Source organism: Plecotus auritus (assembly GCF_963455305.1).
Source record: "Plecotus auritus genome assembly, chromosome: 10".
NCBI lineage: Eukaryota > Metazoa > Chordata > Mammalia > Chiroptera > Vespertilionidae > Plecotus > Plecotus auritus.
The window spans coordinates 35259294-35283230 of record NC_137785.1 but is presented as its reverse complement, the minus strand read 5'-3'; the positions used below and the strand labels follow the sequence as shown (position 1 = coordinate 35283230).

The 23937-nt window shown below is 51.5% G+C and overlaps 2 protein-coding genes across 7 annotated transcripts; one reads left to right on the top strand and one right to left on the bottom strand.

Annotated features, from left to right (window-relative positions):
* Window positions 1–545: 545 nt before the first annotated feature.
* KCNK6 (potassium two pore domain channel subfamily K member 6) lies at window positions 546–9652 on the bottom strand. Its single transcript, XM_080645580.1, has 3 exons — window positions 9224–9652; window positions 1803–2198; window positions 546–1626 (listed from the first exon to the last, which is right to left on the bottom strand). The coding sequence occupies exons 1-3, from the start codon at window positions 9543–9545 to the stop codon at window positions 1403–1405; spliced, it is 942 nt and encodes a 313-aa protein (XP_080501706.1). The 5' UTR covers window positions 9546–9652; the 3' UTR covers window positions 546–1402.
* Window positions 9653–12102: 2450 nt separating this feature from the next.
* YIF1B (Yip1 interacting factor homolog B, membrane trafficking protein) lies at window positions 12103–19893 on the top strand. 6 transcript variants are annotated; one of them, XM_080645575.1, is made up of 8 exons: window positions 12103–12352; window positions 16386–16624; window positions 16705–16809; window positions 17013–17091; window positions 17222–17279; window positions 18251–18406; window positions 18488–18581; window positions 19519–19893. In XM_080645575.1, the coding sequence occupies exons 1-8, from the start codon at window positions 12166–12168 to the stop codon at window positions 19672–19674; spliced, it is 1074 nt and encodes a 357-aa protein (XP_080501701.1). In that variant the 5' UTR covers window positions 12103–12165; the 3' UTR covers window positions 19675–19893. The 6 variants fall into 6 exon arrangements, with proteins under 6 accessions (XP_080501701.1, XP_080501702.1, XP_080501703.1 ...); XM_080645574.1 differs by having other exon boundaries at window positions 12117–12361; XM_080645578.1 differs by lacking the exon at window positions 12103–12352 and adding an exon at window positions 12368–12503.
* The last annotated feature ends 4044 nt before the right edge of the window (window positions 19894–23937 follow it).

The following is a 23937-nucleotide window of genomic DNA, read 5'->3' as shown; positions in this document are numbered from 1 at the left end:
TTGTGAAGTACTATTATTATTACTGCCATTTTGCAGATGAGGGACCTGAGAAGCGCAGGGGAAGTGACTGCCCGAGGAGATGGGCAGTATGCAACTGAGTTGGGATTTGAGCCCAAGCAGGCTAGCTCCAAAGCTCACAGAATATGCACTTAGTGCTCCACAAATGGGGACAGCTGTTACAGCAGTGTTGTGACTAAGAACAGTGCCTTCTGTGCCATTCGGATCCAGTCTGGGATCCTGTTTCCTGCTGAGGAAGACTCTAGGACCCATGCCTACCCCAGGGCTCTCTGCATGGGTCTTGTTCCCTGGAGACACCTGAGGAAAATCAGTTACACCTTCTTCCCTTGACTACTACTCATATTTCAGGGGTGAGCTCAGTTGTCCCTTCCTCCAGGAAGTCCTCCCTGACCTTCCAAGTTGTATTAGGTGTATTCTATGTTTTCTCCATCACACCGCTGACCACTCTGCCTCTGCTATTAAAGTCCTGCCAGTTCTGGGCTCACTGTGTGGGGACGTCTGTCTATGTTTTTTTTTTTGTTTTTTTTAAAATATATTTTATTGATATTTTACAGAGAGGAAGGGAGAGGGATAGAGAGTTAGAAACATCGATGAGAGAGAAACATCGATCAGCTGCCTCCTGCAAACCTCCTACTGGAGATGTGCCCGCAACCAAGGTACATGCCCTTGACCAGAATCGAACCCAGGACCCTTCAGTCCGCAGGCTGACGCTCTATCCACTGAGCCAAACCGGTTTTGGCACGTCTGTCTATGTTACTAGACTGTGAGCCCCAGGAGAACAGAGCCCAGCTACATCACTAACAATACCCAACATAGAAGAGTTTGGGATGAATTAATATACAGTGTGGGGCAAAAGTAGGTTTACAGTTGTGAGTACACGAAACAGTTTATTCTTGTATTATTTATTAAATATTGTATTATTTTCCATATGAACAACTGTAAACCTACTTTTGTCCCACCCTGTGTTCTTTCCACGATAAGGAAATGAAGGCTCAGAAAGGACTGTCACTTGCCCAAGGTGTAGTGACCGATCTAGTGCCTGAAATGATAGAGCCCAGAGCCTGGTAGAACTGTAGATGGTGAGTTCCTGAGAGAAGCAGATGGAGTAAAAGAGTAAGAAAAAAAGAGACGTTGAGAGGGAAAGACAGAGACGGTGAGAAAGCCAAAGAGGCACCGAATGTGGGGGAGATGAGGGAAGGAGCCAGGAGAACAAAGCAATGCAGGTGCTTGGGGAGCCCAGGACAGGTACGACACAGGATGGACAGCTGTGGCAGTGCTCTCACGAGCACTGGCATGTGCCCACGATGGTCTAGTATGTCAGCTCCAGTCACACGGTCCCTCAGCCACAGGCTAGGTCCATCCAGCCTCAAGGTGCCTGCCCCAGCTACCTGGGGATGGAGGCGTAGTTGGTGTGGGAGCTGGTGGTGAGTTGCTGGTGTGGTTCTGACTGGGAACCCAGAATGTCCACCCGATCGTCCTCGTCCTCATGGAAGCCAGCAGGGCGACGACGGGGCAGCAGGATGAGCTCTGTGAGGCCATGAAGGTCAGACACATGCCGGACAGTCTGCAGCACCAAAACCATGGCGAGCAGGCCCAGGAAGAGGTAGGCTGCAAAGACGGCAGAGGGGCCATGGGTGAACTCAGAACCTAGGCAGGCCCCAGGAGCTACTGGACCCCGAGGGTGGGGCTGTGACCCTCAACTCCCCCCTCAGACAGGCCAGGTTCCCCTCATACCCTCCATGACAAGGCTGCGCCCTGGGTCCTGAGCCAGCCACCCTACTCACCTGTGACCAGCACCTTGTAGAGGGCCCGGTAGGGCTGGCCGGGAGCTTCACCGGGCACATAGTCACCCAGGCCAATGGTGGACAAAGAGATGAAGCAGAAATAGAAGGCATCCAAGAAGCTCCAGGCCTCCTCAAGGTGGGCAAAGATTGCGGCGGGCACCAGGAAGCAGATGGTCACCATGATCCCCAGCAGAACCACCAGGTGCCAGCGGGCCACTCGCTGGGAGTCCCAGCCCCAGCGCATGCTCAGCCAGGACAAGGGTGCATGGGTCAGCAGCAGTGACAGGCGCTGGGCTGAGGCAGTCAGTAGCAACATGGTGGCCGGCACGCCCAGGAGTGCAAAGACAATGGAAAAGGCCTTGCCCGCATCAGTCAGTGGTGTCGTGTACCCATAGCCTGTGGAAGTAATGGGGAAATCCTTCTGCCCACTTGGCACCTACTTGGGATCTGTGGCCATCCTAAGCCAAGACCTCATGTTACCCTTGAACTTGCCCCCCACTTCATTTCTGGTCATCCTTGACTTCCTTATCACTCACACCCATTTTCTGTCAGTGAATCCCATTGTCTCAAATTTCAAATAGATCCCAAGTCCATCCACTTCACCCCACTCCACCTCCATGTCTACCCCATAGTCTCCTCCCTGGCCTCCCTCCTCCACCTCCACCTCCACCTTTGCTCCCACAGTCTGAACCCCCCACGCAGCCAGAGGGGCACTGTGAACACCAATGCTAAGTCATGTCCCTCCCCTGCTCAGAGCCTCCCGGTGGCTCCATCCCACTCAGGAGGAAGGACAAAGTCCTCATCATGACCCTGAGGCCCCACACAAACCAGCAGGGAAATACACTCCCACCTCAGGGCCTTTGCACTGTCTGTTCCTTCCCTGTGGAACACCCTTCCTTCAGGTTTCCACAGGGCTCCCTTCCTCTCCAGGTCTTTGTTCAAACATCACCTTCTCAGTGAAGCCTTCCCTGACCACCTTTATTTTGTTGTTGTAATCCTCACCTGAGGATATTTTCCCATTGATTTATTTAGAGAGAGTGGAAGGGAGGGGGAGAGATACAGAGAGAGAGCCATCTATGTGAAAGAGACACATCCATTGGTTGCCTCCTGAATGTGCCCCTACTGGGGCTGGTGATGGAGTAGGCAACAAAGTACGTGCCCTTGATGGGAATGGAACCCTTCAATCTGTGGGCCAATGCTCTATCCACTGAGTTAAACCGACTAAGTCTGACCACCTTATTTCAAATTGTTACACTTTCTCACCCAACTTTTTTGGTTTGTTTTCATAGCACTTAACACTGTCCAGCAAACTACATGATTTACTTATTTGGCTACTCTCTGTCCCCCTCATTCGGGTGCCATCTCAGGAGGGCAGGGGCTTCTGTTTGCTTTGTTCAGTGCTATAGTCCTGGTATCTGGCACAGAGTGGGCACTCAGTCAATAGTTGAAATAATAATTGAAGGGTGCAGGCTCAAGTCTGGCTCCCTCTACTCTAAAATGGGTGTGACAAGCCCCAGTGACCTCCTGGAGGGCCGTGAGAACACAGGACCACAGGACCGTGGGTGTGAGTTCTGCAAACAGAAACATGATACAGGGAATTCAGGTGTAGGTGAGACTGGCTCACTGTGGCAATGTATAATTTAAAATATCCTTATTTCCCAAATAAAGCAAACCAAAAGGTCAGAGATATGATGGGGGTGGTAAGGGGCCTGGTTAATGTTGAAGTAAAATGTTTTTAGCCCAAAAGACTGCAGATCCAGCCCTGTGATAAAAAATAGCATGCGGTTTGGCTCAGTGGATAGAGCATCAGCCTGCGGACTGAAAGGTCCCAGGTTCAATTCCGGTCAAGGGCATGTACCTTGGTTGCGGGCACATCCCCACTAGGGGGTGTGCAGGAGGCAGCTGATCGATGTTTCTCTCTCATTGATGTTTCTAACTCTCTATCCCTCTCCCTTCCTCTCTGTAAAAAAATCAATAAAATATATTTTAAAAAAATAACATGTGGAATTGTGCAGATGAACACATCTCCCATACAAAGGTATCTGATTTTTATATACTCAAAAAATTGAGAGCAAGGGCTGGAAGAGATTCCTGTACACCCACGCTCATAGCAGCATTCTTCACAGCCAAGTGTCCATCGATGGATGAATGGGTAAACAAAATGTAAATATATACAATGGAATATTATTTAGCCTTATGAAGGAAGGAAACTCTGACACATGCTACAACATGGATGAACCCTGAGGACATTATGCTAAATGAGAAAAGCTAGTCAAAGAAAGACAAATACTGTATGATTCCACTTATATGAAGTATTTAGAGTAGTCAAAATCATAGAGACACAAGTAGAACGGTGGTTGCCAGGAGTTGGGGAGAGGGCACATGGGGAGTTGGTGTTTAAGGGTAGAGTTTCAGTTTTGCAAGATGAAAATTGTTCTGGAGATGAATGGTGGTAACGATTGCACAACAATGTAAATGTACCTAATATCCCTGAAGTGTACACTTAAAAATGGTAAAGATGGTAAGTTTTATGTGTATTTTACCATAATGAAAATTGGGAAAAAATAAAAAAGACTCTCTGGCTTTCACTGCACACATGGCCACGTGTAATAGACATTCCCTCTTTCATGGTGTTTCTCCATTAAAACCTTTGTATTAATGAGGGTTGGATCCATAAATGAAAAACCTCAAATAATAGTTGCATAAATAAGATGCAGCTAGGTGTAACTGGAATAATTTCTGACCAATAAGGCATAAAAGAAAGAAGCAAACAAGTTCCAAGAAGTGTCCTTAAAGAGAGGGAGGTGCCACCCTAGCCGGTTGCTCAGTGGTTAGAGTGTCAGCCGTGGACCGAAGGGTTTCAGGCTTGATTCTGGTCAAGGGTGCATGTGTGGGAGGCAATTAGTCAATGTCTCTCTCTCTGGCCCTTTCCCTCCTTCCCCCAGGGTGAGGATTAACAACAACAAAAAAAGAAAACACACACGCAAAAAAACATCCACAAAAGAGAGGGAGATGCCTTCTTTCTTCTTTCTTCCTGCTGGTTGGAATACTGACAGAAAGGCAGGAGCTGAGCAGCCACCTTGGACCATGACGTGACCTTGGGATGGAAACCCTGCACCGAGAGTTATGGAGGAGTTCTGACCATGCAGCATCATTCCAGAAATAAATTTCCATTTTATTTATGCAACTATTATTTGAGGTTTTTCATTTATGGCTCCAAACCTCATAAATACAAAGGTTTTAATGGAGAAACCCTAGCAGTCAGCTGAAATGACAGATTTGCAAATAACCTGAGTCTCAACTTGCTACCTCAAAGAGCAAAGTTCAAATCAGTTTTTTGCCATTTATTACCTACATGACCTTGGCCAAGTGACTTTCCTCAGAGTCCTGCAAAATGGGCTCATAAAAAATGTCTTCCAGCCCTGACGGGTTTGGCTCAGTGGATAGGACGTCGGCCTGCAGACTCAAGTGTCCCAGGTTCGATTCCCATCAAGGGCATGTACCTTGGTTGCGGGCACATCCCCGGTAGAGGGCGTGCAGGAGGCAGCTGATTGACGTTTCTCTCTCATTGATGTTTCTAACTCTCTCTCCCTCTCCCTTCCTCTCTGTAAAAAATCAATAAATTTAAAAAAATGTTTAAAAAAATATGTCTTCCACCTTACCAGGGTGGATTGTATAGCATCTAGCAAGACATAAAAAGAGTTACGGGCATGCTCGCTTCCGGGTTGCTGACCCCTCCATCCCTGCCCTCAACTGGAGCAAGGCTGCCTGGCTCAATTCCAGGCCCCAGGCCTTTCTCAGAGGGCTTGGGCCTGACAAGACCACAGGTGCTGTGGAAGAAGTCTCTCCGAAAGACGTTTGGCTTTTCATTTCTCAGACACATTCAGAGCTCCAGGCTTTCCCACCAATAACAATGAAAACCGAGGCACAGAAAACCTGTTATCCCCAGCCCTTCAAACTGACAAAGACTTCCTCCTGACCAAACTTTAGTTAGGCTCCTCTCGACTAGGCCGTTTTAGCAAGAACCCTGTCAGTTTAGGGAGAATTCCTTCACTCTTGATATCTGATCACATTCCTTATTCTCCACCTTTGAGAGCTGAGGTCTTTTGCAACAATCCCATTAAGCCAGTAAACAAGAATCCCCTGTCTCTTAATACTTTCCCGTCCACTGATCCCCTCACTCTGCTCTCTATCTCCAGCTGTCTTTGTTATATTCAGAATTGAGTTCAGTCTCTCTCCCTTATTGCAACAACTTACCATTTTTAACAAGTGTCTGAATAATTTTTCATTTCAGTACCAGGGGTCCTCAAACTATGGCCCGCGGGCCACATGCGGCCCGCCGAGGACATTTATCCGGCCCACTGGGTACTGCTGCCTGTCCTGCTTAGCAGCCCACTCGTCCTGGGCCCGCAGTGCACATAGGAATTTGTTCATAGTTGTTTTTTTTAACTATAGTCCGGCCCTCCAACGGTCTGAGGGACAGTGAACTGGCCCCCTGTTTAAAAAGTTTGAGGACCCCTGGTACACATATCACTCCTCTTCATGCAGGCTTAAGGGGTAGTGCAGTGTATTGGTTAAGAGGACTCTGAGGCCTGATCGCCTTGGTTCAAATTTCTACTCCACACCTTCCTAGTTGTGTGACCTCAGACAAGTTGTCCAACTTCTCTGGGCCTCAGTTTCTATTGCTAAAAAAATAGGGCCAGACTTGGCCCATGTGGCTCAGTGGTTAAGGGTCTACTCATAAACCTGGAGTTCAGGGTTCAATTCCAGTTGGGGCAGGTGCCTGGGTTGCAGGCTCGGCCCCCCACCAAGGGACTGTGCGGGAGGTGACCAGTTGGTGATTCTCATCATTGATGTCTTTCTCTCTCCCACTCCCTCCCTCTCTCTGAAATCAATAAAAATACAGTGCATTTATTTATTTATTTTTATTTTTTTAAAAATATATTTTATTGATTTTTTACAGAGAGGAAGGGAGATAGAGAGATAGAAACATCGATGAGAGAGAAACATCGATCAGCTGCCTCCTGCACACCTCCCACTGGGGATGTGCCCGCAACCAAGGTACATGCCCTTGACCGGAATCGAACCTGGGACCCTTCAGTCCGCAGGCTGACGCTCTATCCAATGAGCCGAACCGGTTTCGGCCAGTGTATTTATCTTAAAAAATAGGACCACTAATGGTACCTGCTTTACAAGGCTGTTGTGCTGATTGAGTTAAAGCCCATACGTGGCAACTCCTCTACCAGGTTTTGTTATTACTGTGAAGTAGCGAGTGTTATTATTCCCATTTTACAGATGTGGGAGGACACTGAGGCCTAGAGCTAAACAGTGGGCTGAGCAGAAATCCAAACCCAGGCTGTGCATGCCTTGAGTTTGGCTTCTTCATCTGTCCTTCTTGGGACAACTTCTCAGAAGCCAGGATCTGGGAGGAGGTTGATGGAGACACTCATGTGACCCAGTGAAGCCCAGGAGCAGGTCAGGCAGGCCCAGCCAGTGGAACAGAGTGTAAGAGGAGCATCCAGCCCTGCTGACCATGGACTTGGTTTGCTGGTCCACAGATGGGGCACCAAAGGCAAAGGCCACCTGCTACTGCAGGCAGGGAGGAGGGGTTAGGAGTCTGCTAGGCCTGCCCCAGCCCCCCTCTCCCCTCACCCCCAGGCAAAATTCCAAGCAAAGAGAGGAAGAGGGAGCTTTGGGGAGGGGATGTGAAAGGACCAGCAGAGCCTTGACAACAGGTCTGCAAGTGCTGATGTGGGAAGAGATGTCCGGGGTAGGGCTAGGGGGAGGGGGTTGGTTCCACCTGAGGAGGTTGGTTTCTGGTTTGAAATGGATCCTGGATCCAGAGGAAAGGTGACAGGCCCCAGTGGGGGCATTTTCTGGATTACAAATGGGACTGGGAGGGGATTCCTCAGGCAGAGGGGGATTATGAGCCCGAGGACGCCTGAGAGGACATGATGAAGGTAGACAATGCTAAGGGGATGATGGGACAGGGTGGGTATCTCGGGTCCAAGGATGGAAAGTGGTAACAGTTTTGACTGGACATGGGGAGGGCTCTGGGTCCAGGGGGCCTGGAGCATCCTTGTTGGAGCGGAGAATTTCAGGCCCAAAGCAGGCTGTGTCAGTGTTAGAGTAAACAGGGAGTTCCCAGCTGTGGTCTCGAGATTGGAGTGTTTCCTAGAGCCTAGGAGATTCCCTTTCTTGGGAAATCCAGGTTGAACAGGGGTAGCAGGTGCAGAGAGCAGAGTTTCTGGGCTGGTATCCTGTGTGTGTGTGTTGGGGGGGGGGGGGGGGCGGGATTCTGCTCTCAATGACAGTGTGTGTGGAGGGCACTGGGGTCCCTGATAGAAGGTCTAAGTGGTTCTGGGGCTTTTGCTGAGAGTGTCAAGGGTCCAGAGAATGATGAGTCTCAACTAGGGGTTCTCGGGTTCAAAGAGGCCCCTATGGGGAGACCCTGTTTTGGAAAGCAGTAGGGGTTTTGCTGGAGCCAGTTTTGAGATTGGAGGGGAGGGAGTCCTGGCCAGGGGGCTCCTGGGGGATAATCTAGCTCCCTCCACGGTGGTTCCCTCTCATACATCCATAGCTAGGGGCTGCGAAAATGGAACTCCAGGTCCAGAGAAAACCAAAGTGTCTCTATTGGGAGAAAACTCTGCATTGAGGGCTCTCACAAGGGAGATATTAAGATGGAGTGGAGTATGTGGAGAGGTAGTCAGGGCTTACCTGCTGGGAAGTATGAGTGTGAGGGAGGGCAGGGCCCCTTTCAGGGTAATGGTCCAGATCCAGAGGAGGGGCCCTCTCAGAGGGAAGCCCCAGGTCCTGGTTGAGGGATCTCTATGGCAGTAAGGTCTTTCTTGATGGCCCCTGAGGGGGTCTGGAGATTCAGGGTTCTCTCTGGGCACCAGAGTCAGGAGAAGATTGAGACAGGGCTTCCCAAAAGGCTCCAGGAAAAATCTATCTGGTCAGTCAGGAGACACTGTTTGAGGGGATGGCATTCTGAGACCAGAGAGAAGGGCAGAAGTCTTTGGAGTCCAGAGAGGGTGAGGGTCTCAGGCCCAGGGTCCCAGGTCCTCGCTGGAGGTTTCTGAGTGTAGTCCTAGGCCCAGAGGGGCCTGGAAGGGCCATGTCTCCAAGGGGTAAGGCAGAGGAACAATGTCCCAGATGCTCCCTGGCAGGTACTGAGTACAGCCCTCATCCTGGAGAACTGGGTGTTTTCCTGCTGGGAGGAGAGGCTTGGATGGGGTCTTCCCCAGGGAGGCAGATCCCACGACTGTGGACCCCGGATTCTCTCCGAGGGGTTTTGAGGGGATGCTAGGCCCAGAACGGACTGGAGTGATCCGCTGGGACAAGGTTATCTCCAGAAGGCTCCCGAGTGCCCCTGGGGGTGGGTTCTCGCTGGTTTGGGGATTGGGGCGGCGCTCACCTACCCACGGTGGTGACCAGTGTGCTGGCAAAGAAGAGAGCAGAGGCAAAGTCCCAGGCGGGGTCCGAGGCGTTGGCGGGCCCCGAAGCGTTGGCGAGCGCTGCGCGCCCCAGCCGGCCGGCTGCCAGCACTCGCTCCACGAAGGCGTCCAGAGCGGAGGCGGCCAAACACGGGCTGCGCCGCAGCAGCTGCTCCCGCAGCATCTCCAGCTCCGCGCGGAGCTGAGCCTCGTGCGGCCCCTCCAGTCGCGCCACCAGCAGCGCGCCCAGCCCCAGGTACGCGGCGTAGGCGGCCAGGGCGCCCGCCAGGAGCGCGCCCCGCCGCATAGCACTTCCCCGCTCCCACCGAGCCCCGCCGCCCCGCTGACCGGCTCCCACCGAGCCCTGCCGCCCCGCTGACTGGCTCCCACCGAGCCCTGCCGCCCCGCTGACGTGGCCCCCGCCTCCTGATGGCCGGGCGCCCAGCTTTAGTTCCGGGAGCTCGAAGCACGGCCTCCAGCTCCCCAAAGAGGAACCAGAGGAGAAGGGGTGGGGCAGGAGAGGGAGGAGAAGCGCCCCGCCTCCGGGAAACTGAGGCACGCCCCATCGCCAGGTGTTAACACCGAGAGGGTGGAGCTTAGCACCCCGGGACCCAGGAGATTAACAGGATGGAAAGAGTGGGGCATTCTGCCCTTCCTTCATTCCTTCCCTCTCTGCGTCCCAGGCGTCTTGATTCCTTTGGTCAGAAAGAGTCCGAACTCTCTTTTTTGCTCGAGGACTGAGAAGTCCCGCCCCATCTCCTCCGGGCCACCTTGCTGGGCTACAAAGATTGTGGTTTTCATCAGGGTGCATGGCTGAGGGGACAAGGGCACAAACTGGCATCCAGCCCTCGTTCCATTCGCCAAGTCGTGCGCTCTGGAGTGGGTTGCTTCCACCGGTGGGGAGGCCTAAGTCACAACGAAGGACACCATAGTGGCAGGCGTCCTCGTGCCCTTACAGACAGAATCAGGATATTTAGCTCTTCACCAAATCTTTGCTCAGTGCCCACTTTGTGCCTGGCCCTTTGCTGAGTGATCCTGGGGAAACAGCAGTAACCAAGACAGTTCTGGAACCTGCCTTCAGGGGGCTCCCAGCACTTCAACAGAGTGACAGCCCAGAAAGAAGCACAGGCAGAGTGACCAAGGCTGGGGACCAAGGCTGGGGTGGAGGATGCCCAGAGGGCTGTGTAACCCAGAGGAGGCGACTGCCGCAGCTTTTTTTTTTTTTTTTTTTTTTAATATTTTATTGAATTTTTACAGAGAGGAAGGGAGAGGGACAGAGAGTTAGAAACATCGATCAGCTGCCTCCTGCACACCCCCTTCTGGGGATGTGCCCACAACCAAGGTACATGCCCTTGACCGGAATCGAACCTGGGGCCCTTCAGTCCGCAGACCGATGCTCCATCCACTGAGCCAAACCGGTCAGGGCATGCTGCAGCTTTTGAAAAATCAAGAGCTTCTGGAGGAAGGAAATATCTGAAGTGAGAGAGGAAGGATGAACAGGAAAGAGCCAGGGTCTCTTTTCCAAGCAGAATCACAGATCCACACCTTCACTGGAGGGGGGAATCTTTCATTCCCTGCTCCCTCTGTACATTTCTCCACATCCCCCTCTCTGACGGCCTTTCGGAGGACAGCCCCGGATCCTGACCACATCTGACTAGCCGAGGAGTGGGGCTCGGGGACCAGTTCAGACACACCCAGATGGTTCTATTTATAAAATTGTGGCATCTCTTGGGAAAGAACCCAACTTGGGGCTTAGAACTCACAGGAAGAGGCACCTAATAATACAACAGCAACAGTAGGGGCCAGTGATCAAAGGCTTCAATATGTCAGGCCCTATGAATACATAAACTTGTATCTCAACCCCTCCTCTATTATTCATTAAACAGATGAGAAATTTTAGGCTTAACAATTGAGTAGTCACAAAACTGGTAAGGTCGTGACCATGTGAACATAAGGTAACACAAAGCTAAAATACTTGCTTACTAATAAAAGTCTTCAGAGGATGAGAAAATAGTGATGGAGCCTGAAGGACAGATGCTAAACCAGAGGTTCAGCAGAGGAAAGTGGACACCTCACAAAGAAAGCCCGCGACTAAGCCAGCACTCATAACTGAGAGACTAGAACAGTCCTCAAGGTCCCCAGAAAAGGCAATGTCTCGGGAGGAAAGGGAAAGCCACAGTGACAGAGTCACTTGCTGACATTCTTCCGGAGTGCTATCATTGCCCAGAAGTCACTTCTACCATTATCTTTGCCTGAGATAAGTGGAGGAAAGTGTGGGACAGAAAATAGGAGGCTGGAGGGGAGAGAAAGGGGGAGACCGAGTGAGATACATGGGGATACTGAAAGACAAAGAGAGGAGAGACTAAGGAAGCTTAATTCTCTGGGCTTCTCACTTGCAGGTGTGCCTGTGTGCTGTGAGTTGCTGGGGGTGGGGGGGGTGGGGAGGTGGGGCGGTGTGTAAAATGTTTTTGGAGGACTGGGAAAACCAGGTCGCAACGCAAAGTATTTTTTATCATTTTCTGGAAAAATATGTAAAGATATATTCCAAGACAGACATCTTGGTTCTTACCACATTGCTGAGCATCCTTTTCTCACTCTAAACATTCACTTTAATACCTAAGATCTGCCAAAATTGTAAAGGGCAGAGCCCGCACCACTCGGCTTAGCTCCTTGGGAATACAAATGGATTTCTCCTTCCCTGCGCCACACCCTTCCCAGGTGCCCGCGTGCTCTCAGCGACCCAAACTGAGCGTCTGTCCATGGAGAACTCCATTTCCCATCCGCCTCTTCGCTCGACACCTACATTTCCCATCATGCACGACACCACCTACTCCTCGGATCGGTCCCTGCCCCGCCTTCCTGCCGCTCCGGTCTGGACTCTCGGCTTACATCACGGGCCTCCAGCCTTCCCCTCTTACCCACAGCGAATGCGTCCAAGCTTCCACGAGAGGGCGTGGCCTCTGAACGACCGTAACGCCCATTGGCTGTCACGTCGCCGGTGGGACGTGGCTACGGGAGCCGGGCGGGCACCTTTCGAACCGCGGCTGGGGCGGCGGCGGAAGCAACGAAGGATGCATCCAGCTGGCTCGGCGGCGGCGGGGACTCCCCGGCAGCGTAAGTGGCGTACGTGGCCCGCCGAGGTGATGAGGCGGGCGGGGTGTGGCGGGGCCGCCGCGGCGGTTGGCGAGGTCGCTGCAGGTCGGCGGTCAGGAAGTCAGGGATCTGGAGTTTCGAGGTGTGCACCGCACCAGGATGCCAGCTCCGGGTAGGGGCGCTTTGGGGTCGATTTTTTTCCCCTTAGGATATTATTTTGAAAGAAAACAACTTTGGGTAGGATATTGTATGATGAGCAGAAAAGCCCCACTTTCATTGATTTTGCAGTAAGCAGTCAGCCGACCCCTTACCCCTTCGTAGCCACGGGCTGTCGCCTATGCCTTAGGACAGGGTTCGTAGCCCTCCGTGAGCGAAGAGGGCCATGGTTATCCCTTATTTAGATTTGAACCTGTGTTTATTTAGCTAACCTCTTTTTTCCATCTTTGTGAATTTGTATGTCTAGTCTCCGTGAATGTGCGTGCATCTCATCTAGTTATTCAACATATCCTGCCTCAGCTCCCCTGTGCCCAGCCCTGTGCTAGAATATGGGTACCTGGTAGTGACCAGCATGGCACCGGTCATTGTTTCTGAGTTTGGTGGGAAGACAGTCACTAAACTCAGAAACAATCAAGGCAGCCAGATAATTTGGGGACAAATTAGAGCCATAAAGGGAATAATCAGGATGTGACTAGGCATTGAGGGGGCCCCTCTGTTGAGGGAGACAGTGTGATGCGCTCATTCCTCCCTTCAACCATCAATAAGGTGCCTGGCTGGTTTTGTGGTAGGTGATGCTGGAAATACAGCGGTGCCCAACAGGTTCCTGTCCTCATGGAGCTACCAGTACAGAGCAGAAGACAGCAGGAGGCTTGAGTGATGGACATTTTGATGAAAGAAGCAGCACAGGCAGACGGGTTAGAGCCAGGGAGAGGGAAGCACAATCAGAGTGATTATGGCTGGGATGGAGGTGTTGTGGTTGCCCAGATTAGGCATGTGATCCAGCCTGGGGGTGTCAGTGAAGCTTCCTGGAAGAGGTACATCTCATTAGCCCAGAGAAGGGGATTTGTAGTGAGGGAAAAGCATTGGAGGCCTGTGCTGAGTGAACAAGGAGACAAATGAATTGTGATAAGTGCTCAGAAGGGAAAGGAGAATCGCTGGATATTATGAGTAAGAACAAGGTGGGGCTAGTGTTTATATTGAGGAATGAGAAAGGTCTCTGAGAAGGAAACATTTGAACTGAGGCCTGAATGCAACATTGGCAGTTGTCATTAGTGGGAAGGTGTTCCAAGGTGATGGATGTTCAAAAGCCTATGGGGATCCTGGCCAGTGTGGCTTGGTTGAGCATCGTCCCAGGCACCCAGAGGTCACTGGTTCAATTCCTAATCAGGGTGTGTGCTCGATCCCCAGTATGGAGCTTGCGATGGATGTTTCTCTCATCGATGTTTCTTTCTTTCCCTCTCCCTAATCAAGAAAATATATATTTTTTAAAAAGCCTGTGGGGGCTAGGAGCTTGGCAGGGTCAGGGTCTGAGAGGAAGCCATTGTGACTGAGATGCAGTGAGCCCCAAGGAGGGGTAAGGTAGTAAAAGAGGGTGGTTAGCAGGGCTGGGTCCTGCAGGGCCTCATAGGCATTAGGATTTTATTCTAAACACAGTGGGCCCTGATCTTAGGCAGAAGACAGGAAATGTTCTCTTTTTCACTTAAAAAGATGTCTCTGGTTGCCCACTGGAGAGAAGGCTGGTGCAGTTAAGAATGGACAGGAGGACCTGGGGGGAGGACATTTAAGTCAGGTGTAAGATGACATAGTCTGAGAGGGGAAGGTAACATTGAGACATAGTGGGCAAGAATTAGCGATTGATTGGTTGGATGCCAGACAGAAGGGGAATCAAGGGTTTGGAGACTGAGGTTAGGGCCCAGGGGCAACCAGAGGCCATTGCCAAGAAGTGGCCTACCTGCGTCTGGCTACAGGAGAGAAGTGGTGGCCAGAGACAGAGCCCAGAGCCTAAAACTGTGAAAGTTGTGAGTGTGGGTGAGATTGCCCTAGGTGAGGGCAGAAGACAGGACAAAGGTGGAGAATTGGGTCACACATTCCATGGAGCTGGAAATAAGTCACTGATTGAGAGACACAGATCGGGAGACCATCAGCTCCATGAAGGCAGGAGTTTTTGTCCTTTTGATCATTGCTACCTGCATCAGAGCTTAACACAGGAGGGTGCTAAGTAGGTATTTATGGGCCTCAGACAGAAAAGAGAAAAAGACAGGCACAGTGTCTCAGAAGCCAAGAGTTGGAGGTTGGCATTTGGGGCAATGCATCTAGTGCTGTGAGGACTTGAGTTGGATGAGAGCAGAATAATGGACTCGACCTGGTGGTTCAGAGAGCCTTTAGAGGCCAGTGGGAGCAGGACCCCAAATGCCACTGGCTGAGGGGGTGACAAGGAGGGAGGACAGGCTCACACCAAAGCTTTCAGGAAGTGACCCTTCAGGCCATAAATGAGAGAGGAAAAAGAGAAGTGGAACTTGAGGACAAATGGGCCAGAACCACTGCTGCGTTCTTTGGGACTGAGGACACCTGGGTCAGTTTTCCAGCTACAAATAATTGCGATGAAGAGCGAAGGGGCTTGTAATTGACAATAGGTGCCAGGCCAAGGGCCAAGGAGTCTATGAGTGTCACTTCGCCTTGGACTATTAACCCATTCTACAGAGGAGAGAATTGAGGCTCAGAGAAAGTCATGATGCAGATGACTTGCCTCCTACCCCATCCATTGTAATCCTACCACCCTGTTTCCTGTGCCCACAATGGTGCCTTGCATATAGAAGGAGCTCAATGAATATTGGCTGCCACAGCATTGCTTATTGCTTAGGAGTAGGGGCCTTGGAGCCAGAGTGCTGGGTTCAAATTGGTCATCTCCATATTCCTATCTCCTTTCTCTTACCCCACCCCAATTAAGCACACCTCCAGCAAGTCCTGGCCCTCCCACCTGCCTCCAAAATCTATCCAGAAGCAGCCCATTCCCCTCCCCTCTCTCCACTTTCCATCCTGGTCTCCCACCTGGACCATCAATAAATTCCTCCCTCCTTTCCTCTATTGCCAACATGAAGCCAGAGAGACCTTTTAAAAACTTGAACCCTGGCTCTGCCTCATATTATCTGTATGACTTTGGGCTGAGGCCTGAGCCTCTTTGGGGCTTGCTTTTCCCATCTGTAAAATGGGGGTGCTAATAGCATCAACACAAATAGGTTGTTGTGAGGATTAAATGAGTTAATCCATAGTGTTTAGAACATGGCCTGATATGTGGTTAGTGCTCAGTTGGGGTTGAATTATTGTAATATTTATTGGGCAACCTGGATCGGACTCCTGCTCTTCCCTCACTCTGTTTGGCCCTTTACACAAGTAATTTAGCTTGTCCGGGCCTCGGGTTCCATATCTGTAAAATGGGGATAGCTACTGATTCATTTAGTAGGTTTTTGTCAAGTGCTGTGTACAGGATTCAGCCATGAACAAGACAAAAGATTCCCACTTTGAGGGACTCACACTTTTGTGGACAGACAGGGGAAAAAAGAAGTAAAACATTTAGGTGCCAAGTTCTGTGGCTATAAATGAAGCAGGGAAGGGGGAATGCCATCTACGGAGGTGAAGTTGTATACAGAATAGTGGGGGAAGGGCCCATTGAGCCAAGACTTCAAGGAGGGCAGTGAGCCATGAGGACATCTGCGGAAAGAACATTCAGGCAGAGGAACAGCCAGTGTAGCAGCCCTGAGCTGTGAGTATGCCTGGTCTGCTCACTGAAAGCCCATGTGGCTGGAGCTGAATGAGTGAGGGGGAAACATGAAGAGGGATAGGGACAGAGAACTTGTTTGTAAAAAGCTTAGTACAGCATTCCGTGCATAGTAGCTAGCAACATCATCATCCTTGTTATTTGGATGGATGGATGGCAAGCAGAGCCTGCCCGCACTTGACTGGCTGACCCATCTAACATGAAAACCAGTGCTCTGCTGGAGCAGGGTGGGAGGGGTGCGCCCACAGAATGTATGAGGCATCCACCTCTCTCCCCCTGCAGCCTCAAAGCGGAGGATCCCTGTGTCCCATCTGGGCATGGCTGACCCCCACCAGCTTTTTGATGACACAAGTTCGGCTCAGAGCCAGGGCTATGGAGCCCAGCGGGGACCCAGTGGCCTGGGCTACCCTACAGCTTCTGCCTCGCCCCAGGCAGCCTTCCTAGCAGATCCTGTGTCCAACATGGCCATGGCCTATGGGAGCAGCCTAGCCGCACAGGGCAAGGAGCTGGTGGATAAGAATGTGAGTGGCTGAGCTGGTGGGAGTGGGGGGCAGGCTGGGGCCATGAGGCCAGGGCTTCAGGAATAGCTCTGCCTCCCCAGATCGACCGCTTCATCCCTGTCACCAAGCTCAAGTATTACTTCGCTGTGGACACGCTGTACGTGGGCAGAAAGCTGGGCCTGCTCTTCTTCCCCTACCTGCACCAGGTCAGAGCACCGCCTGCTGACGTGACCATCCACGGTCAGAGGGAAAGACAGCCTCTGGGTAGGGGGCAGTGGATGGGGGTTGAGTCAGAGTCTGGGGCCTGCATGAGGGGCAGGGTGGGTGATTCGCCTTAAGAGGGGGCCTGTAAGCAAGGTAGAGGAGCCCAGCTCTGGGGCTTCTGTCTGCTCCCCCACTGTCCCCATAGGACTGGGAGGTGCAGTACCAGCAGGACACGCCAGTGGCCCCCCGCTTTGATGTCAACGCTCCGGACCTCTACATTCCAGGTTTCACCCTATCCACCACTGCCCTGCACCCTCCTCCCTCTGGGTGGGCATATCTAGGGCAGAGGTTTAGGTACCTGGAAGCCCAGATGCTCCTTCCTCTGACATGTGTCTGTGTGTCTGCTTCCCATAGCTATGGCTTTTATCACCTACGTCTTGGTGGCTGGCCTGGCACTGGGAACCCAGGATAGGTAAGAGAGAACTCAAGTGGGTAGGGTGGCATGGGCTTTGGAGGGCTGAGGGCAGTTGGGAGAGTTTCTTGGTTCCCTCTCTCAGAATAGCCCCACTGTGCCCTCAGGGTCACCATCTCTGTGTAGGGTGATCTCTAAATCCATCCTTCTTGGCCTCCACCACCAGATCTAGTCTCATCCTCTCCCACTCCTAACCAGCTGCCCTGACCCCACACCCCCCTGTACCCTGACTCTAGCAGCAGCCAGGAAGGTCTTGTCTGAGAGGCAGGCCTGACCACATCCCAACCTGCTCAGCAGCTGTCCATAGCTCCCCAGGCCCCAGACCAAGCCCCAGCTTCTTAGCCCTGCACTGCCCTCCACGAGACTCTTTTCTGCCCCACCTCGCTCTGCTGTGCCACTCTGATCCTCTTTCCATCCTCCACCAGGCCTAGCACTGCCATCCCAGGGCCTTTGCACATCTAGTTTCCTTTGTTCAGGAGCATGTTCCTCCCCTACATCATCACCTGCTGAGCATCTGCTCACTCAGGGTGTGTCCACTCCCATGTCACTTCCTTGAGGAAGTCTTCCCAGCACCCCAGGCTGGGTCAAGCCTCCACCTCTTGCTCATAGGCCCCTGTTCATTTCCTTTGTGGCATTGACAATAATTATCATTTGAAAATGGCAGAGAGCAACCAGCTCCTTACTCCTTCAGGCCTCAGGCAGGTGTCCCTTGGGAAGCCCTATCTGACACCCCTCCCCGCTGGGTCAGGCACTTCCCTTGCCCTGTGCTTCCCCAGTTGCATCCCTGACATGTCTAGGGTGTCACCGAGGACAGATCTGCCTTTCCTGAAGTGGGACTTTCATGACGACCAGGCCCAGATCCACCTTGGTCACTGCCGGGTCTCCAGCCCCACCCAACACAGGCTGTCCCCAAGTGGATGTGTAGGGAGGGTTTGAGGAGGCCATTCGAATGACAGCTTGGGTGCCGGCAGGTTCTCCCCAGACCTCCTAGGGTTACAGGCCAGCTCGGCGTTGGCCTGGCTGACACTGGAGGTGCTGGCCATCCTGCTCAGCCTCTACTTGGTCACTGTCAACACCGACCTCACCACTATCGACCTGGTGGCCTTCTTGGGCTACAAATATGTTGGGTGAGTACTACCATCTCCTCTCCACAAACATCCCCAGCCCTGGGCCTCTTCCTCAGACCAGCCTTTCCCTCTTCCTCCCAGGATGATTGGCGGGATCCTCATGGGCCTGCTCTTTGGAAAGATTGGCTACTACCTGGTGCTGGGCTGGTGCTGCATGTCGATCTTTGTGTTCATGGTAAGTTGGGGCTCAAGGGAGCATGAAGTTGAAGACACAGGTCCCTTGAGCAAATTGGGTTCCCCTGAAGACATCCAAACAAAGGATGTTAGGTGGAGAGTTTAGACCAGAGCTGCATTGCTAAACTGAGGAGCCCTGGAGTGGGTGCCTCAGCTTGGGGTTCAGGAGGGCCTCCTGGAAGAGGGGGTGTTCAAATTAGGGCCTAAAGGAAGAGAGGATCCAGCCGGACCACTAGGGTGGGCGGGTGCTCACCCTCACAGCACTCTCCTTACATGGTGGACTTTTCTGCCAGAATTTTCTTTAAGATGAAAAAGTTTCAGCACCCCTGAAGTAGCTTGTTTGAGGGCTCTTTGTGGGGGTGCTGGGTAAAGCTAGGCCTGGGTTTGATCCCAAGCTTAGCTGGATCCTGGGAAGATCACTTTCTCCTTTTCAATCTCAGTTTCCTCTTTTGTAAAATCGGGATGATAACTGCACCTCAGGATACTTGGAGGACTTAGTGTGAGAAGCAGAGGGCACAAACGGGTAACTTGTGGGCCACGTCTAATCATCAGATAAACTTTGACTTAGATGTTGTTATTTACAAGATTTTAAAAAAAGGCATTCTGGTTTGTGTTAAAAATTATCATCTGGCCAGCATAAGCAGTGACAGCAACCAGAGCCACGCCTGACCACCCCGTTCAGACAGGGTAATCACAGTGCAGTTCCTCCCTAACTCACTTAGGGGCCTGGCCTGGGTTTGAACCCTAACATTTTCTCAAGGCCTTGGGAAGAGCACCACCATCTATTAGATTTGGGGGAAGCCAAGGAGCCCCAGAAGTGGAGACGAGCGCAGCTGCCCCTGTGGAGGGAAGGAGAGAATGCAGAGGGGCAGCGATTGAAAGTGTCCAGGCGCTCCCACTGACGGGAAGGGCTAATGGGTAACCTCTACCGGCCCCAGATCCGGACGCTGCGGCTGAAGATCCTTGCGGAGGCTGCGGCCGAGGGAGTCCCCGTGCGCGGAGCGCGGAACCAGCTGCGCATGTACCTGACCATGGCTGTGGCGGCAGCGCAGCCTCTGCTCATGTACTGGCTCACCTTCCACCTGGTGAGGTGAGGGCAGCGCGCCCGCCTCTAATTGCTGCTCCAGGCGGCTCATCTCCCGACCACCTGCCGGCTCATCTCTGGGCCACCTGCCAGCCCTGCCTTTGCTGTGGCCCTCCAGCCAGAGACGCTCTGCCCCTGCCCCCACCCCAGTTGCAGAGATCCCCTGGGGCACTAGCCGCCGCCCAGCAGGCGGCCTCTGTTCTGGAAACAATAAACTTTGGTGAGCCCAGCTTGGGTAGCCTCTCCTTGGTGGCTGTGCGGTTGCCCACGGGGCATGCCAGGCCCGCTGGAGAAGCGGGGACGGCAGGCGGTTCACAGTGGCCTGCAACCTGGAGGCCACCAGAGACCTGAAGGTTTAATGAGCCTAGCCCAGGCCTGTCAGTGGGAAGCCTTCTTCCCTTTTTTAACTTGGGCTTCTTGACCTTGCCTGGGGTGCTTCCGTGAATCTCTTCAGGGTGGGGCTGTGGGAATAGGAGAGGAGAGAGGCACCCACTTGGGAGGGACAAGTCTGGAGCTGTTGTCAGAATTTGAGGAGCTGCTAGGGCCATGGTCGTGCTAGGTGAAAGCATAACAGTGAGGCCGAGGGCCCCCGCAAGTTGAAAGCCTGAGCTTGAGACTCTGGGGTCAAAAGCACCCAGTTCCACCATGCACTCCCGTCCCCTGTTGAGAGGTGATTAACCCTTCGGTTAGCTGCCCCTGCTTCTGACAGGCCCTGAACTTTGGGGGAGCTGTATTTGGGGTCACTCATCTGGCCTGCCCCCGTAAGCTTCTTCAAGGTGGACTCCAGGGCTGCTGAGAGAAGTTGGCTGGATTGGGATAGGGAATGTCTCCTGCACACTCCCAGGAACACGGGTCCAACTCTGTGGTGAGAAGTGTGTCCAAAGGTGTGTGTGTGTGTGTGTGTGTGTGTGTGTGTGTGTGTGTGTAGGGGGGAGCAGTGGGACATGCCCTTGAAAGGAATGCTGAGGAGTCCCTCCAGACCTTTGTTCAGAGTCCTCAGTTCTGCCTCAGCCCCTCACCAGCACTGCCCAACTTTTCCTCTGTGCATAATGGGGAGGGTGGACAGTTAACTGCAAGACAAAAAACCCCACTCCCCTCCAGCCTTGGCAAGTGAGGTGGGGCTGTGTGGATGGGAGTTGGGGTGGGCAGCTGCAGATTTCCGGGGACTAGAGCTGTCATCAGCTTCCCCCAAAAGGGTCAGATGCCTGCTTTTGAAGAAACAAGATGGAGGGTGGCTCCCCGTGACCTGTATGCCGAGAGAACACTATCACTCCTTGTGTGCTTACTGCGTGCCAGGTGCTGTTCCAAGGGCTTCATGCATTATTACTCACTTTATTATTTTTTTTAAAATATATTTTATTGATTTTTTTTACAGAGAGGAAGGGAGAGGGAGAGAGAGTTAGAAACATTGATGAGAGAGAAACATCAATCAGCTGCCTCCTGTACACCCCCTACTGGGGATGTGCCTGCAACCAAGGTACATGCCCTTGACTGGAATAGAACCTGGGACCCTTGAGTCCGCAGGCCGATGCTCTATCCACTGAGCCAAACCGGCCAGGGCCATTATTACTCACTTTAGCAACCCCTCTGTGGCTTGATGACAAGCAGCCTAAAAGGGTGAAGAGTGTGAACTTTGGACCAGCCTGCTGAATTTGAAGCCCAGCTATACCATTTAGTAGTGGGGTGTTCTAAGGACAGTTGCTTTGCTGCCCTGTGCCTCAAAATTCCTCATCTGTAAATGACAGTTACCATATGGGGTAAAGGTAAGAATCAGATGGATTAGTTTCCTAGACCTGTGCCTAGCACAGAGGAAGTGTTTACTCATATATATACAATATATATTAAATTGATTTCAAAGAGGAAGGGAGAGAGATAGAAACATCAATGATGAGAAAGAATCATTGACTGGCTGCCTCCTACACATCCCACACGGGACCCAGCCCACAACCTGGGCATGTGCCCTGATTGGGAATCAACCATGACTTCCAGGTTCACAGGTCAATGCTCAACAACTGAGCCACACCAGCCGGGCCAGAGGAAGTGCTTATGAAATCATGTTTTGGCTTTTTAAAAATAAAAAGTAGATATTGTTACTGTCACTATTTTACAGATGAGAAAACAGGGATCAAACAGTTAAGTAAGATGACAAGGGGAAAATGCAGCAATGAACAGCCTAGAGCTGGGATTCATACAGGGAGTGTGGCTCAAATCTGAGCACCTGAAGGGTGCTCAGAGGAAGGGGCAGCTGGCAGAACCCAGCCTTCCCTCCCCTCACTGGGCTGGGCCACCTGCTCCCTTCACTGTCAGGCTAAGTTGTCTATGTTTCTCTCCAGCCCAGCCCCACCAGCAGCTGGGCAGCCTGTACCTAAAGCAGGTGGCTGGGGCCTGGGGATGATGATGAATGTGCGAATGTGCAGTAATCAGCTTTGTGCACTCAGGTCTCTGCTCCAAAGTCCATTCCTTAAGAGCCTGCTGGCTCCACAGAGTCCCGTCATTTTATCTCTCCACTGCTTGATGACTAGCACAGCCCTTGCTATTATCTTTAAGTTATCTTGATTCTCACTCATCCCAGCAGCATATATTTATTGAGTACCTACAATGTGTCCAGCACAGTGCAAGTGCTGGGGGTACAGAGGTGAACAAAATGTCCAGCCTCCTGGAATTGATATTCTATGTGGGAAACAAGGTAAAAATGTATAGTATTTTAGAAAAAAACAAAAACAAAACTGGAAAATTGACCAATGGTTGGTGAATGGATAGGGAAAATGACATAATCTCTACAACAAAAGGATGAACTGGCACATGCCTGCTACATCACGGGAGAAAGGAGCCAGGCACAGAGATTACCTGTTGTATGACAGCATTCATGTGATGTGCTCACAGAAGGCAATTGGAGAGACAGAGTGGATTAGTGCTTGCTGAGAGCTAAGTGGGAATGGATTTTAACTGTAAATGGGCAGGAGGGATCTTGGAGTGGAAGGGAGAAAATGTTCTAAAATGGATTTAGGAAGACAGTTGCACCACTTGGTAAAGTTATTAAATATCACTGAGTTTACATTTGAAATGGGTGTGTTTTATGTAACTTATACCCCATTAAAATCTATTAAAAATATGTGCTAAGAAGAGAAATGCAGCAAAAAAGGGGACTAGGTAAGAACTATATGGTGTGTTGGGGAGGGGTTGGATTTTAGGTGAAGATACCAAGGAAAGCATCATTGAGGTAATTTTTAAGTAAAGATCTGACGATGAGAAGAAAGCCATGCAAGGATCTGGAGGGACTATCAAGTGCAAAGGCCCGCAGAATGGCAGTGAGAATGGAGGGAAAGAAAATGGGGAGAGCCGAAACCGGTTTGGCTCAGTGGATAGAGCGTCAGCCTGCGGACTGAAGGGTCCCGGGTTCGATTCCGGTCAAGGGCATGTACCTTGGTTGCGGGCACATCCCCAAGTGGGAGGTGTGCAGGAGGCAGCTGATCGATGTTTCTCTCTCATGGATGTTTCTAGCTCTCTATCCCTCTCCCTTCCTCTCTGTAAAATATCAATAAAATATATTTTTAAAAAAATGGGGAGGAATGGGGGGGGCGATGTCTTGTAAATCAAAGATCTTTGTTCTTTACTCTGAATGAGAAGAAGTGAAGTGATTGTGGTTTTCCTCACAACTGGATGCAGGATATGAAAGTGGCTGTCTCTCCAGGCAGGTCCTAAGTTGCAGGAGTGTGGGGACCTCGTCACTTTATTCAACACCAGAACAGCATGGCTCAGGGTCGGTGCTTGTTATTTGGTGAATGAGTGAGGTTACCTGATGCCAGGCACTGTGCTAATCTAATGGCAGGTTAGAGCAAGCAGAGTGGCCATGAATTTGGGTTCCAGAGGTCAATTTGCTTACAGGTAAACCCTCACTCTACTGCCCTGTGGACAGGTCAACCATTCTGGGCCTCAGTTTCTTCCTCTGTAAAGTGGAAAACTTACCTGATAAGGTAGATGGTTTTCCACAGAGCCTGCCTGGAACAAGGTAAATAGATGCTCATTAAATGTCATGTTTTATTATCCACAAACACAATCTCATGATTCCTCATAAAACTGCCAAACGATCCTCATGTTAGATATAAGGTAGTTGAGTCTCAAAAGGTACAATTCCATGCCCAAGGACACTGGGCTAGAAGGTTGTGGGTAGCAGTATGAACAACAGTCTTCAAAATGCAACACGCAGTAGCACTCTACTGCGCTAAAATTGCGGGGAGGGCAAATGGGTCTGGGGAGACCACGGCCTGGTCCT